Below are 18339 nucleotides of genomic sequence, written 5' to 3' on the forward strand. Positions count from 1 at the left end.
TAACTTACTACCATCTACGAGTCCTGTGGTTATCGGAAGCCCTTGGATTTTGGGCATGCCAAACTTTCCCCCCACAATGTCCATGTGGTTTACATGCAGCTGTGGTGTGTGGAATATGTGGTATAGCATGCTATGAGTGCTGGGTGATGGGATTTCAACATATGTAGCAAGGTATACCCTTTGTCACCAAACTCTGAAGGAACAGAACTCTTTCTTGACCATCTAGCAGTAGCTGGGTATTACTAAATAGCATGTCTAGAGTCTGTTAAAAGAAGTATCGTTACACTGCTGTTTCAGACTACTTTACTTCCTCCTGTATTGGGTCACCTTCCAGCTGTGTGCCTGGGTTTTTGACCCTGAGATTGGGAAATCATGCAAAACAAGTTGTTGGCCAAAAAAAAAAAAAAAAAGTACCAGAGGCATGGATCAATTCAAATACCTGATATGTGATTGATAGATCAGACAACACAGTTGGAAAGACTGAATACCATATTTTGTGCTCCATAAGACTCACTTTTTTTTCTCCTAAAAAGTAAGGGAAATGTCTGTGCGTTTATGGAGTGATATGTGGTCAAATCTCTGGCTCCCTTTCTGGCCCCACCCCCTTGCCAGGCCTCCATTATTGAATGTTCTGCAGATGGAGGCTGTTTGTTTTCCCAGTGACATGTGACTGGCTGATTAGATTATCTGTTTGGAAACTGTAGAAACAGCTCCCATTCCTAAGAAGCTGCAGAACTGTGAGTTGAACCCCCATAAAACAGGATTTTTTCCCTTTGCAAAGTAAGCTCAACAACTTTGAGCTGATCCTCAAAAAAGGGGCTTTTCCCCTTTGAAAAGAAGCTGCACAACTGTGAGCTGATCCTCAAAAAACAGGGCTTTTCCGCATTGAAAATAAGCTGCACAACTTTGAGCTGATCCTCAAAAAAACTGGACTTTCCCCCTTTGCAAAAGAAGCCGCACAACTGTGAGCTAATCCTCAAAAAATTGGGCTTTCCCCCTTTGCAAAAGAAGCTCCACAACTTTGAGCTGATCCTCAAAAACTGGGCTTTTCCCCTTTGTAAAAGAAGCTGCACAACTGTGAGCTGATTCCCCCCCCCAAAAAAATGGGGCATTCCCCCCTTTCCTCCTCTAAAAACTAGGTTCGTCTTATGGAGCAAAAATACGGCACTTGAAAGCATCAGTATCTGATGTTCTGCTCATACTTTGAAGGCATGGTTCTGATCTCACTAGGCAGTTGCAGACATTTTAACTGTGCATAAAGTATCTTGCATTATTATTGTTTGCTGTGCAGCTAATAAATGCTGCTTCTTGAATGTCTGAAAAGAATGAAAGTTTGTTCACTAGAATTTGTCTAGATAAAGAAGAGTGATATATACAGAAACTCATGTTGCTGCATTTTAGCATAGCTTAATAATTCTTGACATCCGAAGGAAGTATCCAGTATTGATTGATTGAGAGAAGATCACATTGGATAGATAGTTGCAGACTAAAATTCCATCTTTTATACTAAATCTGGGATAGCTTTCTATATAGATTACTTATAGGACCCACAGTACAATCCTATGAATTTCTTCTTCTTCTGCTGTACTTTTCCTTGAGACATTCTCTATGTAAGAAAAGAAAGGACTGGTGCCATTAGTTAGTTCATAACTAATCAGACCCAAGCAGTTTCATAGCTGAAATCACATTAGACAGTTGCATAGTGAAATTTAACTCTCTTTTTTGCAAGTGATTGCCCTAGGAAGCATGGCTATAAATACAAATGCATAGCTTTTTGGATGTGCTAAAATTTTATGTGAGCAGTTTTCAAAACCTTTGCTTAAAAATGTAAACAATACAAGGGAGTATGGGCTAGTCATTACTTAAAATGTTTACAAGAACCCTAGTAAAAAAATAATTTCTAAAGAAAGCTTTTAATTTATTTGACTATAACATCTAAACTACATTGTATAATTCACTGATTTCCGCCCCCAGGCCCCAAATCATTTCATTTCAAATACTTTTGGTCATTGAAAAAAAAAACACTTGAGAAGTTTATACAGATTCAAAACTACCTGTCATGCTCCTTAAATCTTGCTTATTAAATAAGCAAAGCACATTAAATCATATGGGCATTGTAAAGTTTTCCATAAAGCATAGTTCTCCTCAGCAGACAATTTAAATTTTGACAACAGACTATTCTTATAGCCAATCTATGAGTTCTAGTTTGATTACATTTTTAGAAAGGCAGTCTAGAAATGTTAGAAATAAAGAAGTAAGCAAGCTAGTATTTATTTAAACTAGCATTTCCCTCTCCAAACACATTCAAAGTGTCCCACAAGTAATAAATCAGTCTTGTGAGAGCAGAAAGGCATTTCTGCTCATAGAAAGCAGCTGTTCTGAATTCTCCCAATTTCCCTGTCACACTGCAACCCCATATTGTCCCAGAGAGTCTGAGATATGTCTTTTGAGGGGCCTGCAGCTGTAGTGGGTCAGCTAGGAAAGCCCTGTTGTGCAAGAAGGGCTGCACTCACCAACCCAATAAATACAACACAGTAACACACCAAAGCTTTAAAAAACCCCAAGAGAGCCAGGACTAGCAAACATCACAATCTAAAGTATGTAGCCTTCTATAAGAACACAAGAGCCCTGCTGGATAAGACCAGAAGCCCGTTTAATCTAGCATCCTATTCCAAAGTGGCCACAAGATGCCTATTAGAAGCCACCACTTGGGTCATAAGTGCAGTATCACTCTCCTCATTCATATTGTCCAAGTTCTTTACTCAGAGGCATGCCATCTCCAATACTAATTCATTAATGTATGTGCATTCATTTAAAACTATTTGATTCATAGTTTTGTAACTCTCGTTTGAGCTACTTCAAGAATTGTTTGTGAAGTAAAATAGACATTTTATAAAATGTCAAAATAGATAGAAGGGGTCAAGATTTGTCATGCTCATTGCCTTGAGCAGTGTTCTAATGGTCATCTATAGCCATTGTTAAAGCTAAGACACTCCTCTTTGCTGCAAGAATTAGCAGTTGACCTGCATTAGAACTGGATTAGCTGCTTGAATTGTGCTGCTTTAACGTGCATGAAAAGTTGTATAGTGATGAAGGGAAAATGGGAAAGGCACCAGGAGAGAACACTGGGCTTCAACATTCACCTGTTGGGCTGCAGAGGTGGCAGCAATGTTGGGAGATGCAACCTGAGACGTTTATCATTTTGCTGTGGGTATGTCAATGCAAGATATTCCTCTTGTTGATACATGTCTAAAGAGAAGAGGGACTATAGTGGCATAAAATATAATATCTTCTGTGATGTGCATGGAATACTGATATGCAGACTTTACTTTTCAATCCAACATTTAACTTATTTTGAAATGGCCTGAATAAAATGTATAAAATTACTTTCTGATTGATAATGATGAGGGCACAAGATGCTTTTGACTTAATAACTGACTTTTCTTCTTACATTTTGGGAAAGTGTTCATATTAAAGCATAATGGATCCTTGGTACCTATCACCGTGGAATATGCACATTTTTTTGTGTTATCAGATGGTGATCGTCCATCCTTGAGTGGACCAAATTTCTACTTGTGCAGTAGGGTATGCTCTTCCTCTCCTTCCCCCCATTGCCCCATGTACCTCTGAAATATGATCCAGAGAATCTTGGGTGGAGGGTGGGAGGAATTCTTTGGAATAGATTTGTATGTGTGGAACTGAAGGGTAAGAATGGGCAGAATGTTACTTCTATTCACAGAATGTTGGTTATCATCCAGTATTGGCTAGAATACTCCCTATAAATATTAGTCAGGTTGTTAATAGTACACCCCTGTTTCCCCCACCCCCACCCCCAAAAGAAGACCCCAAGCTGTTAGCAGCATAAGCAAGTGAAGAATGTCTCTTAAGAAAGGAAATGAAGAAATGTTGAACACATCTACAGTTCGGTGAGAGTTTTCTATATGACACTTTCCCAGTCACATTGTGAGCAGCAGTGTAGGAAAAAGTAAATACAGGGAAACACTCTATTTAAGGCCTTGGATCCCTTAACTGAAGTCTGCCATCTGGATGGAGGATGGATGGTTTGTTCCTGGAACATATAGAAAGAAATTCCAAGGGCTAAAATAAACTCGACTGGAGACAGGAAGCATTTGAGGCATGGAAGGGATGATGAGAGCTGCATAGCCTTGTTCTTGTTGCAGCAAGAATGAGAACAAATATTTTCTGATCTCCAATATCTCGATGCATTCTTGCTATAGGATGCCCTTAGAGACTAAAACTGAGTCCACATGGAAAACACTCATATTGTAGCCGCTCCAAATAGGGGCTATAGTGCAGGGGTGGCCAACTTCCAAGAGACTGGCAGTGATCTACCCCCTTTTGGGGGTTTCAGATCAAAGTTGTTGAGCTATTTTGAGGAAGGAGAAAGGCCCTGATTCTTTGGGGTGCAGGGCAAAAGTTTTGAGGTTTTTTTAGGGGAGCCAAACTTGTTGGGCTTCTTTGGGGGGAGCCAGTGATCTACCACAGATGTCCAGTGATCTACCGGTAGATCATGATCTACCTGTGGACATGCCTGCTATAGTGAATGTAATAAGTTTACAAAATGGATTGACACTATCACCTGATAACATCCACATGGCCAACTGCTTTCAGATGTTTGGTCCCACCAAACATATCCCCTCCCCCCATGGTATAGGATTAGAAATGTTATTCAGTACTCAGAAAAGTATGAACTCTGCTAAGGGACTGCAATCCTATGTACATTTGGGCTGGGAGTAAGGTCCGTTGAATTCAGTGAGATTTGCTTCGAGTATGAAGAATACTGGGATTTTGTGAATCACTTCCAATCTCTAGATTTAGAGCAGTATTTATACTTGGCTTTTTATTAAATACTCCAAGTGGCTTACATTGGTAAACAACAAAAACGCAGCATGAAGCACAACAATTACATATTCAATTAACGATATCAAGAAGAACAGTAACCTATTCCAGCTGCTTCTCTTGCTGTTCTGGAGCTCTGGTTGTTATCACCCCAAAAAGTTTGTTTTCCCTTTGGCAGGCCCCCCCCCCCACGAAGGGCAATCACCTTTTAGGTTCATAGCTGTGTATATTTGTGGGATCCCTTGGGGCTGCTCTGGACACCAATGATATATAATGCTCCTGGAGATCATTACTGATCAGTATGCTCTGCCCTCAAAATTATTTATATTTAATATGTCTAAAATGGATGATGGGAGGGGGGAGACTTTGTAAAGCTTCTCAGCTGGGGGCTGCCTTCCTGTTGGTAAACAGGGGCATGGCTTTACAAGCTCATTATCAAGTATATGTGAAGGGATACTGTTCAAAGTGTAAATTATCTTTCTGTGGGTCTGTCTGAGGACTGCAAGCAGCAGGAACCAGAGAATTCATAGCAGAAGCAGTAAGAGTAGGGAAATAAGAAGCCTTAGATGGGATGAAGGAGAACTCATTAATTTTCATGTGTATGTAAATTTTTTCAGAAACTTTTTAAATGTGTTACAAGTTTTCAGTGTAATTTTCTGATATTAAGACAGATGGGCTTTAATCTTGAGAAGACTGCAACAAAAGAAAATAGGCTGCTACTTGGATTCTGTGGAGAGACTAGGGATTTGGATCACATTGTACTGGTAATTCAGAAATGTAATATCTATGAAAATATATTCATGGGTGTAAAGGAACACTAGATGGATGGAAAAATATCAGCATTTAAAAGGACAATACTTTTAAAAATACTGGGCCAGATAATAACTAGAGGAGCAAAAAACCCACAACCCTTTGTCCATCAGATACATTCATTTCAGGGGCCTTACTCAAGTAAAACTTAGGTGAATACCACCTTTTGGAACAACTGTAAAAAAGGGAAATAACATTTCCATGTATTAAAAAATTGACATGTCAATACATTTAAAACGTGGGATTACCTTTATTATGTACCTGCCTAGAAGGTATGTGTGAATGCTAGCGTTCCTCTCTACCTTCTGACATTTTGCTTTCAAACCTCTTCCCACCTAGACATAATGCAGCAGTGTGAAACATCTCACCTGTGGGCCCAATAGTCTCACCAGGCCTCACCATTTGACTGATGAGACCATTTTGACCAAGTTATACCTACATACCTAAACTTATGTTATGACTGATGTCAGGTGTGGACAGGGGAAGATGTGATTGGCCTGAAATAGTGTTTGCAGGCATTAACAATCAGCTGATTTCAGGGCAGCCCAGTGTCAAGTACCATTACATGGAGAGAATGAGAGAATGAATGATTTCTCTAGGAAGGGGTGCAGTTGGCATATTAAAAGTAGATGGCAAAAAGCACTCTTGGCCAAACTACATCTTATTGCATGTAACTTCTATGCATTGTCTTTTTCAAAATAAAAAGCAGTGAAAGCCATCTGCAGAGGTTAAACAGCATTAATTGGGAGGTCGCCCACCAAGGGTCATTTTCCTATTTGGCATTGTTCCCATGAGAGTAAAAATACATAAGATAACCCCTTTGTGGTATGTGTTTTCATGGGAAAATTATGCACAGCTGCTTTGCCCTGAATCAAGCAGGGCAATTTTCTATGAGGTTTTGGTGTTGAAATTATTAGTAGTAGTGTAGTAATAGTAGCGGTAATAGTATTTATTATATCCCATCTTTTTCCCACTATGGGACTCAAGGAGACTTACTAGAACAAGCTAAAAACATGGAAAAGTCTGTCATTAATGTACTTAAACACTAATAGAATTAAGGTAAAGGTAAATGGACCCTGACGTTAGGTCCAGTCATGGATGACTCTGGGGTTGTGGCGCTCATCTCGCTTTCTTGGCCGAGGGAGCCAGCGTACAGCTTTCCGGGTCATGTGGCCAGCATGACTAAGCTGCTTCTGGCGAACCAGAGCAGTGCATGGAAATGCCATTTACCTTCCCGTCAGAGCAGTACCTATTTATCTACTTGCACTTTGACGTGCTTTCGAACTGCTAGGTTGGCAGGAGCAGGGACCGAGCAACAGGAGCTCACTCCATCATGGGGGATTTGAACTGCCGACCTTCTGATCGGCAAGCCCTAGGCTCTGTGGTTTAACCCACAGTGCCACCCGCGCTGGGGCACTAATAGAATTAAAAGACTATAAAAAGATCCACTAAAAACACAGATAATAACAATAGACACATCACATTTTCCTCAGTTCCAAAATTCCTTTTGGAATAGAAAGGTCTTCCAGCTGCTGACAGAAGGACAGCAAGGAGGGAGCCAGTCTAATATCCGAACTCTGGGATCAGCCACTGAGAAGGCCCTCTCCACCAAGTCTGCCTGTAATGGTGGCGGGACTGAGAGAAGGGCCTCCCTGAAGATCTCAGAGCCCAGGCAGCAGGTTCATATAAGGGGAAAACGGTCTCTCACATAAAAATCCACCCCTGATTTGCCCAAACAATTTTTAGTTGCTATTATTAGACAGTTTGGGAGACAGAAAACCCTTTTTCATCTACTTCAAATCATTTGGAACTTCCAGTAAATAGTAATAAACTTTCTGCCCATTCTTGGTGCTATTTTCTGCTCACTCTTGGTCTGTGCGTAGGGTACAAGCCCTCCATGCAGTGTGGAGGACTGAACTGTTTTACTTCTCTTGCTTCAGGCGATTGAGCTAGAATAGCAAAGCAGTTTTGGTTATTGTGTGTGTGTGTGTGTGTGTGTGCACGCCTGCCTGTCCCAGAGGGCTATTCAGCTCAGGTGTGGTGTAAGTGTCCATCCAAGTATTTTTCTGGAGGGTTTGCTACTCTTTTTCGACACTGCAAATATCAGCTAAAGCAAATCTCATTGCTTTTTCTTCCTGAACTCACGTCTCTTGCTCTCCCTCCACAGCTTTCCTCCTCCTAGATTGTGTCACTGGCTATATTTTGCAGCAAAGCCTTTTATACCAGCTTGGGAGTACTTGGGTGGAGCAAATTGGCAAGCTGAACAGTCGCTTCCTGTATCTGGGCAAATGCTGTGCCTCAATTACCTGATGTTCCTTTTCTGTGGCAGGAGGGGGAAAAAATACTCTAGTAAACTGCAAGCTTTCCTCCTGCTCCCCTTTATGAGCAATTTATGTAACTTCATGAACTTGGATCTCTTAGGAATAGTGGCTTCATGTATTTGGATATTTAAGAACTTGGCCACTGTCCAGCATGAAGTTAAGCATGCTTATCTTGACTCTTAATTGTGGCTTTTGTTGACGACTGCATCTAACAAATCTCTAAAATTGAAAAGTGTGTGTGTGGGGGGGGTAGTTTTTACTGTGCGTGTTGTGGTAAAGGACATTTTGTGTATCTCAGTTTATATATTATGTTTTTATTAAAGTAGTTTCACACTTGTAGGTAGTTTTGTTCTATGTTTGAGAAGTAAGTTTGCAGGACAGAACCAAGACTGTTGTATCAAACATTTTAAATGTATTTTAGACAATTTTAGACATTACTTACTTAAAATAGTGTACTGAGTAATTGAACCTCAAGGGGGAAGTGAGATATTTAGCTTGGCGTGCCAGGGGGTGGGGGGGAGAAGTAAGTTTTAACATGTACAAGCTGTACCACCAATGTATGTGTGCCCCTCCCCCCAAGCTAATGGTTCTTAATGCCTGAAAACAGAAGTGACTTAGTATAATTTCCTTCATGTAAATCCCACCATTGGAGTTGTATCAGGAGAATAAGCTCCTGTTAGTGCAGAAATCCCAGAGGCGCGACCAGATGCTACTTTGACCTTTGGGTTTAAGTCATGCAGGACTTGATCTCCTGGTTCACTCATTATTCTCCTCCTGCCCGCGCACAAATGGACAGGGAAAGCAGTGCAGGAGCCCAGAGCTTTCTCCTAGCCTCATTCTGGACATGAAGCAGCTTCTGAACAGCCCTTATTTTTATGGTTTAATTTAAATACAATTATAATATAATCTAATTTGGTTTATAATTCAATTATAAGGTTTGGTGCTGGTTTGGATAGCTACGTGTCTTTGGATCTCATTCTTTTTGCACACCGAAAGCTTTTATAAATTGCATTCTGTGCATTTTGTGCCCCCAAACCTTCTGTTGGTTTCAATGGGCATTTTGTGGTGGATTTCATGGGTAACAGTTTTTCATTTATAAGCTTAACTTTCTTCTAAGACCTTTGTCTCTAGGGTCCTCCACGTATGGCCCCCAAGGCTCATTTTTATCTTTGTTTTAGTTTGGTTACTCTTCTAGTGGCTCAAACACATGTTGATGAATCTTGTTCTAGCACACTTTGGGAACTCGGAGTTCAGCCTTGTCTTGGGGCACTACCATATCCATGAGTTCTTTTAAATAATCAGTTGCAGTGGTGTGACATTTTGTCCAATATGCAGTTTTGTTTCGCAAAGTATGTCCTGCCTACTCCATCATGAAACTTCCTTGCCTAAGATTCGTTGTTTTGTATTTGCATTTGGTTAAAAGCTGCAAAGAAACAGATGTCTGCTTTATGTTTTAGCTGCCTGACTTAGGGCTGATAACTGGCTTGGTTCACATGTGAAAAGAAATTCCACCAACCTCTTGTTTCCTATTCTCCTATTCAGTGGTGCATCCCGTTTTGTACTATATACGTATTTTTCCGTGTATAAGACGCCCCATATTTTTCAGGACTCCAAATTAAGAAAACAAGGGGTTGCCCAGAGTTGTTGAGCTTTTTCTAGGGGGGATCGCCAGTCGGATCTGCGTTGACACTCATGCATGCCGCAAAGGCCACCTATTGCCCGTCCCCTCGCCAGCAGAAGCCACCAATCGCCAACCAAATTGCCGCAGCAACAGCCATTCAACATCAGCCCTTGCCGCAGCCACCAATAACACACCCAATACCCACTGATAATCTCCGGCTCGCAGCAGCAACCAATCCCACATCCCCCTACATCCATGTATCAGATGCATAGCGTCAACTCCCCCCCCCCTTTTTAAAACAGGGAAATTCCCTTATTCCAAATAGGATTCCTCACAATGAAAAGGGAAAAGTTGACAGCTACGCGATGCCCCTCAATTTTTAACATGATTTTTAAAATATAAAATCCTCGTCTGATACTCGGAAAAGTTCAGTACTTTCCTTAAATGGCTCATACTCGCCTACTGATTCCAGTAATTTTTCTTTTCTCTGGTTCTTTTGTAATACATTAATTTGGCCATAATGCTAAAATCCACATTAATGCTATTTAGAGTCCATTTCATTACATACCTGAAATGCTACCCTATGTTGCAGATGTATACACATAAATCCTAGGTTTAAACCTTTGAAGATACAAATCCCTCAGGTATTCAGAGCAAATAATAATGAGCTGATAGGATGTTCACACGGGCTGTTGATAACCTTACATCTGACTCATCTGAGTTGCTTAACAGTCTGGGCACATAAGATGCCTTTCCTTTAATCTTTGTTTTGATTCTCCTAAATCTTGAATAGCTTGAAAGCTGTTTTTCTTACTTCAGAAGCAAGCTAGTCCAATTAATTTACTCTTGTACTCTTAGAGGTCCACATTATATGATTTGGAATTTCCATGCAGAATGGGATTCATGTGGGAATTGTGATGAAATCTGCATATAGATTGTGTGAAGATCTTGCATCTTTCCCTGTTGCATATTTTGTCCACATGCTAGGGAACCAACTGCAGCTTCTTAATATGCATATACAAACTCAGAACCACAATTTACCATCTGTGTACATGTTCAATATCCTCCATGGAAGTGCTCTCCATGTAATGTGAAGCAGTCCTTGTTTTATGGAACCACTGCAGGTGCTGCAGTTCGAGTCTCATTTTAAAAATGCTTAGAACATTACATAACAGTTATAGTTCTGTGCTATAGAAATTGTGTGGGTCCACAGCATATTGCTAAACAGTCAGGGAGTGGCAGGCTGTACAGGAAGAGAGGCTAAGCAGCCTAATCAGAGACAGTGTGATCTAGTGATTATGCAGGGCAGCCTGCCCGGGACTGGACTATTGGAAGCATTCTTCCTCTCTGCCCCCACCCCACCCTGCCATGTGCGAGAGGAGCCTGCTTTTTTGTGTTAAATGTAGCTTTCCCACCTACTCTCCTGCTCAGCTGTCTGTTGGCTTGATCTCTTTTTTGTGATATTAAAGAATCTGGACACCCAGCTACTTTGATTTGTTTCTCATTTGCCTTGTTCTGCTGAGGCAGTCATAAATACTTGAGCAATAAGTCAAGCAGGCTTGAGAGGAAGAGGGAATATCTGAAGCTGCTTGCAGACTAATTAGAAGAGGGCGAAACATAGCAAACTTCATCTTTGTCATTATCCTTTGAATCTTAGAGAGGACGTACATTTTTTTATCTCTCCTTTTGCTCTGCTTCAGCTGCCAAATTCTGCTCCTTTTTGGAAAAGTTTTGAGGGTTTTGCTTGTAAAGAGGTGGAGTATTTTACATCCTCAGGCTCTTGTTTTGCCTGAACTGATTTCCTTTATATTTCCTGCTAATTGTGCGGTTTCTGATTGTTCCCACTGATGGACTGTGTGAAACAGGAAAGACGTTTCCTGACCAAGCAAAAGCCTTTCTGACAAACAGGTGCTTCTGTTCTCATTAAACTAGGACAAGCATATTCCATTCTGGATTTTTTTCCTCAAATTTTTGTCTGCAAGCATGAGACTCAAGAGGAATGGGTCTTATACACTGAATAGGTAAGGAATGATAACCACTTTAATTTGTTTCATACTCTCCACCCTCTCAAATGGTATGGAAAGGGATGATTTGTTTGTGAAGTTAAGACAGTTGGTTTCCAAAGTGTCTGTATTGCTGTTGCTGGTATGATCACATATTTGCTTACTGTATTTATTTACTGACTTTGAGTGAGAACCAAAGCATGAGTATTCTTGGGTGGTTTTTTTTTTTTTTTTTGCAAAGCTGTTTCCCATTTTTGCATATCCTCACAATATCTCATTTGGTATATCACTCTTGTTCCTGATTTACAGAAGGAAACTTAGACAAGGAGAAAGTGATTTGCCCAAGGTCAAACTGTGAGTTCTTTACTTATGTGGGATGAGCTAGGTCTTTCAGGAGTAAGTTCCAGCTTTCCAGCTGGGCCACATGGATTCCTATATGTGAAGGAATGGCAAGGTGCCTTGGTAGTTGAAATTGATGCAGTGGAAAGTGCTTTCTGGTGCAAGAAGATGCTAGAGTTTAACCTGAAATCTTGGATTTCATTTTGGAGTTTTAAATACAACATAAAGCTCATGTGAAAACCCTCCCAATTTACACTCAGTTTTGTAGCTCAGTTTTACCTTTACCAGTTAGTTACAGCTATATTTAATAATGCTTAGGTTTGGAAGATATGAACATGTTAGACAACAGCTTGCTTTTAAATATTTTGAATAAGATTACCATATATTGCGGAATTCTGTGTTTTGTAGCAGCTTGCTATGATAACTTTATACATAGATTTGGCAACTTGTTTAATGCCATAAATTGTGAACATTGCTATTGTTTTGTAGATATCGGAAACATTGTAGTAATTCCTTTTTAAAGAGAAGACTCTTAAAGTGAGGCAAAGTGCAGAAACAGCTTCCAAGGTTTGTTAGTCTCTTGAATCCTAAATACACTTTTGCTGTAATAACTATTGACTACAATTGATCTAACTTTTTAGTATGTCTTTGGATTTTCTGCTAAATCTTCTCTTCAGTAAGTTTTCGTCCTAATTCATCCTGTGGTGAAATAACTAGATAGGAATCTTTTGACCCAGTTGCGGATAATTGGGAGTGGACAGAAGGTAGATTAGGATCTATTGGTAGATCTCTGGACAATTTGCAGTAGATCAGCAAGGATTTCTGACTGAATTTAGAAGCAGTGACATGATCTCCCCAAACCTAAGTTATACTACGGAAATGAAGAAAGTTCTCTTACTCAGAACAAATTCCTGGGCTCAGCTTTCTTTAATGTTTAGTGTACGTCTCTTGTGATAGTCTCTGGTTGATGGATCTTTGGGGTTCTGGTAGAAAACAAGTAGATTGTACAAGCCTGAAGTCTGCAGTCTGCCCACCCTGCTACATATGCTCAGAAGAGTTGTTTTAGCTGCATTCTATAGAATGGGCAACATGTTCATAGAACTTAAGTGCCATGCAGACCATTAAATCAGCTGTCGTAATAATAACAATCTCTAATAACTTCAAATCTGACTAGTTAAAAGTGAGTTTAAAATCCATGAATACTTATGCCTAATGAACAATCCAAACAATGTTAAAGAAGTAGAATATGCATAAGTAGCCTACTCTAGGGGTGGGAAAGATTTTTGACTCCACAGATAAGAGATCTGCCAATTTTGACAGGTGGGCAGGTCAATCACCTGATTCCACAAACAATGGCAAATGATCTGGTGCTTTGACATCCCAAAGCCAGGACTTCAAACCCCATATCACAGGCAGCAAGGTGCTGCTAAACAATGGGCCTGCATTGTAACCACCACTAAAAGAAAAAGAAAAATACAATTGTTACCGTCAGCATTCCATTCTGCTTAGTGCTGGGTTTTGGTGTATGAAAATTCCTTTAAGGAACGTTGTTGTGTACCCAAATTGCATAGCATTGATTCTTCCTACATATCAACTGATGTGCAGGAGTCCAATCCTGCTTTGTGCAATGTTTCAGAAGCTCCTGACAATCAGGTGGTTTCAGACACTACAGAAGCTGCCCAAGGGGGCTTTGCAGATGCTGTCAATTGGCAGCACCTGTCAGGCCCTGCCCTATGTGCCCCACATTTGAAGTTTATGAGGCACCAGGTGAAGGGCAGAGAGGTATGGCTATCCCAAAATGTGCTTGTGGGCCAAATGAGGAAGCCTAGCAGACAAGTTTGACCTGTGAGCTGGATGCTAGGCACCCCAGCCTATCCTCTAGCACTCAGGTAGCAGTATTATGGAGGGAAACTCACAGACAATCACTTGAACAGTAGCAGCTTTAAAAGCTCACTGAGAAAGAAAAGTATTCTACTGCTGGTGAAACAAAGTACCTAAAGATAAGATCAGTGCTTGATGCAGGAGGTCCACACATAGGCTGCTACCATGGTAATGCACAATGGGGGCTTCTCTAATGACCAGACCTTAGAAGGCAGTGAAATGCACAAGAGAGTTGCTTAAGTTGAACTTTGAGGCCACAAAGAGTGACATGTGCTGCTGCTGCTGCTTTGATGATCACTCATAGCTGGGTAAGATTGTCTTCCATGAACACAATCTTAACTTTCTGATGCTGGGTGGTGACCCCACTGGGCGCAGTAATCCAGTCAGGGAAAAAGGGAGGCAGATGTGTTTAGGGCACCTTTTCTAGCCCCTCCCCCATTTCGGGGTGAGCAGAGTGGATCCTAAATAAACCCTAGTTTAAGTCCAGTCTTGCTGCTTCATGGGTTTGTCTTCTGTTCTCTACCACCAGAAAATGCCGCTCCAACAGTCTCGGGGTGGGCTGCAACAATTTAAATTCAGCAATAGAAAGATTGATCACATTACGGTAACAGGAATAGGGTGGGTGTGAAAACACACACCTCAGTTGTCAAAGGCCAGAGTAGAGAGATACATTTTCAGCATTCGTCAAAAACTGTATAGCACCTCCCTTTTCCAGGGCAATCCTTTGAACTTCTGAGGCTGGCAGAACTACCAGGAGGGCCCTGTCTGCTGATCTTAATACCTAATTGGGACTGCATGAAAGGAGCCAGTCTTCCAGCTATTTAGGGCCCTAAGTTGGTTAGGTCTTTATATACTAGTGTGAGCACCTTAAATTGAGCTGGGAACATCACCTATTTTGTGATTGGTGAGTACTTTGCCTCCCTAAATTGCATCCTTTCTGTGAAGAGATAGCTGGTTGCTCCCCTAGATCATTTTCCTCCTGGGGTGATGGTCTCCTTTTCCTGAGACCCTCCTTCTCTGTGACAGCAGAGAAATTGCCATGTTGGGAGTGACTTTTTTTTGATATCCTAGTGCTCAGGTGCTATTTTGCTTGTTCAGCATTGCCGGTTTTTCCAGTGCCTGAGCACTATTAGTTCTAACAAAATGCTTGGTTTCTAAATTAAGCAGCGCATGTAGGGGAGAGAATCTATCTAATTAAATCCATTCGTAATTTGTTTGTCTCATCACAGGTGGCCTCATAACATTATGTAATGGAAACAATGCCAAAAAAAAAGCTTTTCTTGTTCAACCAAACCTTTAACTTGTCAGCAGAAAGTAGTTTGCCCTTGCAAAACTTGCCCTTTAATATCACAGGTTTGTAATTGGTTTTAGTATTTGTCTTCTCCTCCCAAACAGCTTCATAGATGTAGGGAAGAAATTAAAAGCCAAGAGGATAGGGCAGATACAGAGCCTATCTGAAACATTGAACATTGTTCCAGGTGAACCACCTGGGAGAGTGCCCTGCCAAATGCATCTCTCTTTTAGGAAGCAATATGAGAGAAGCAGCATGGGAGCATTATGGCAAGATTGTGTGGGCTGCCTTTGCAATGCCAGAATCCATTCCCTTTCCTCATTTACTCTTGTTTGCAGTTCTGTGTTTTTGTGACATCTGTTTCAGCATATGTTGCATGTGACTTCATCCTACTAGAATGATTGAGTCCTGACAGGTTGCTTGCTTGCTAAAGAGATTTGAGCATCTCCCCTCTACTCTGTCTTGGGGAAAGTTCACGGTTCTTTTAGTTCTTTGATTGAGATCCTCAATACAAAATAAAGTATATGTGTTCAGTACATTATCTGTTTTGTGCAACTTCCCTTATAGTGGGGAAATATGAACAATCACCTGCAACAGTGCTGGCAATACTTTAGGGTATGTGGTATTTCCTTGTTTGTAGTCATTGGCCACATGTGATAAGAAGCTAACCTTTAAATCACTGTAATGACCAGTCCATCAGGTTGGTGAAGACAGTAAACTAAGTATTCTTAAATCAGTTGTTGATGCCTGCTGAGTGTTAGAAACCTTGGGCTATTTGCAGCATGCATGTTCTTCATGTTTTAACTTGTGACATCTTTACCTTCAGCTGTTTGTATTGAGAATTTGTAACCAGTTTCCAATGCAAGTGTTACTCACAAGTGACAATAAAATAGCAATAAACTTTCAATAAGAACAAGCAGCTGCAGTAAAAGTAAACTGAAACAGCATCAAATCCAACAACAGTTACGGTAAACAGAGTATATTTAGGCAGCAGCTTAGGACCTTTCTGATAAGGAACTTCAACGTTGATCTGGTAGGGTAACAACTACAGAGCTTTGCTTTGAGTTGAGAAGATTTCAAAAATAGGAGGTGTAGAAGAAGTCATATACATGTACCCCAAAATAGGTTTCATTCATCTTATTTAGGGTTATTTCAAAACATAAGAAGCTTTCACGCTTTCTTCCCCCATGGTTGGGGAAAGAGGTAACATGAAATCCTGAGGCCCATTCCCAGTTGCACTTATCCAGTGGAGTTGCTGGTGACTGAGTAGCCTTTAGTTGCCTTGGCACTTCTGGTTCCTGGGTAGGACAGGTCCATCATTTCATTTCTTTAACTAGGATATCAAACATTTTTGCAGTTCCTTCCCAAACTACTGTGTATTAAATTAAGAATTCAGATGTGTTACACAGAATCCCAGTAATGCCTGCGTAACATAACTACTCTTTAAAGCTGTAACAACTAAGACAGAGAGTTTCCTTCAGGAAATACTTCAAGAATGAAATAACAAAAATGTTCATTTCATCTCATTCTACTTGCCCTTATTAACACCATGCAAACCAGACATTTGCAAATAGTTTTAGTGCAGATGTCACAAATTGCATAAAAGTTTTTTTTAAAAAATTGGTTTTCTCAGAGTGGTATCAGGCTCCACTTGCATCCCATTACACCTAGAGAATGACTTGATCCAGAGCTATAAATTCCCAGGTGAGAAGTCATAGGCATTTCTTGGAATTAGAAAGTTCTCAGGTTTTCATTTCAGACAGGTGGGAGGGAAAGAGAGGAAAGACTTTCACAATAATTGGGTTCCATGAGAATAGATTCTTAGAGGAAATGGGAGTTTAGGGCTTGAGGAAAGAAGCCTTCAGCGCTGCAAGTAACCGACAAATGTTACTACCGTGTTTTCCCGGAAATAAGACATACCATAAAATAAGCCGTAGCAGGATTTCTAAGCATTAGCGCGATATAAGCCATACCCCGAAAATAAGCCATAGTGTGTCTTCTTGAGGAAAAATAAATATAAGACAGTGTCTTATTTTCAGGGAAACACGGTAGCTTGCCTGCTCACTCAGACCCTAGGCTGTTTGCTGCCTAAAAGAAAAAGAAAAAGTTTGAAATGCTTTTCTTGCTATTTGCCTAGAGGAGATTTACTAGTCATCATACATTAGCACATAAGGATCTGTTCACAGACTTTCTTCTCATGCTTTTACATCTTCAAGGTTGAAGCATGAATTGCTGTGCTCCCGGTTTTCCTTGTCCTTGGTATCATTGTGCTCTTCAGCTTGGCTTCTCAATTGCAACTGTTCTTAGTGTTTATTTACACTGCAGATTTTTCTATACATGAAGGTCATTATCATAGCAATTTGCTTAGTGTTATACTTAGGCACTTTTCTTGGTAAGTTTTTAAAAACATTTCTCCATTCTGAGTTCCTGCTGCTGTACCCTGTGTGTCTGGCATATACCAGTAGCTTCGCAGCATTTGCTCATGTACCTGTTTTGTATGTGTTTGTATTAAGTCTATCTACTGAGGCATATTAAATTATGAGGATGCATATTAAAATGAATAACTACCTACTTTATATTGTAAGCCACCCTCTGATCCTTGGATGAAAGGCGGCATAGAAAATACATACATACATACATACATACATACATACATACATACATAATACTTTAGAGCCTGTCTACTATGTATTCTATCATGACAGCAGTTGTTTGCATACTCAGTTCAATACTCATGCTAAAGAATTTCAGTGGAACATCATACCAAGTAGTTATGGAGCCCAATGTTGGGCAGTGAATTCTTGGTACACCAGGAGATAGTTCTTGGTCATTCACTTCCAGGTAGCTGGTATGCCACAAGTGATTGAGTACATGTAAATGCTGACAGGCAGACATATAAAACATAGATAGGCTAATAGCTTTTGTAGACTTATTTATAAATTTTTTTAGTGAGCTTTTAGCTTCTCCATCATGAGTTGTTGATCAGCATCATTCTGCGTACAGCATATTATTGTGCCACATAATGCACATTTTTCAAAACTAGCAATGCATGCTGAACTTTGCTGTGAACAAATGGGGACCTTCAAGAAATTGGGGAGACAGTGCCCCCTTGTCCCAGCTAAAAGAATCCATCCAGCAGGAAGCCATGGCCAACGGTACCAAAGGTCACCAAGAGATTAAGGAGAATCAACAGGGTCACCATCTCCTATCTCT

At 40.5% G+C, this 18339-nt stretch overlaps 1 protein-coding gene across 3 annotated transcripts in view; it reads left to right on the forward strand.

Moving 5' to 3' along the window:
• Positions 1–18339, forward strand: part of MOB2 (MOB kinase activator 2) — a 96509-nt gene that overhangs the window by 33781 nt on the left and 44389 nt on the right. Inside the window, exon 1 of one of the 3 annotated variants that reach the window (XM_033155156.1) lies at positions 11359–11633. The exons of the other annotated variants lie outside the window; for them this stretch is intronic. Within the exon in view, the coding sequence (XP_033011047.1) occupies positions 11596–11633 (38 nt within the window). The 5' untranslated portion in view covers positions 11359–11595. Of the gene's footprint in view, positions 1–11358; positions 11634–18339 lie in introns of those variants that run through there. 3 annotated transcript variants of the gene reach the window in all.

The sequence above is a fragment of the Lacerta agilis genome, chromosome 1 (assembly GCF_009819535.1).
Source record: "Lacerta agilis isolate rLacAgi1 chromosome 1, rLacAgi1.pri, whole genome shotgun sequence".
Taxonomy (NCBI): Eukaryota; Metazoa; Chordata; class Lepidosauria; order Squamata; family Lacertidae; genus Lacerta; species Lacerta agilis.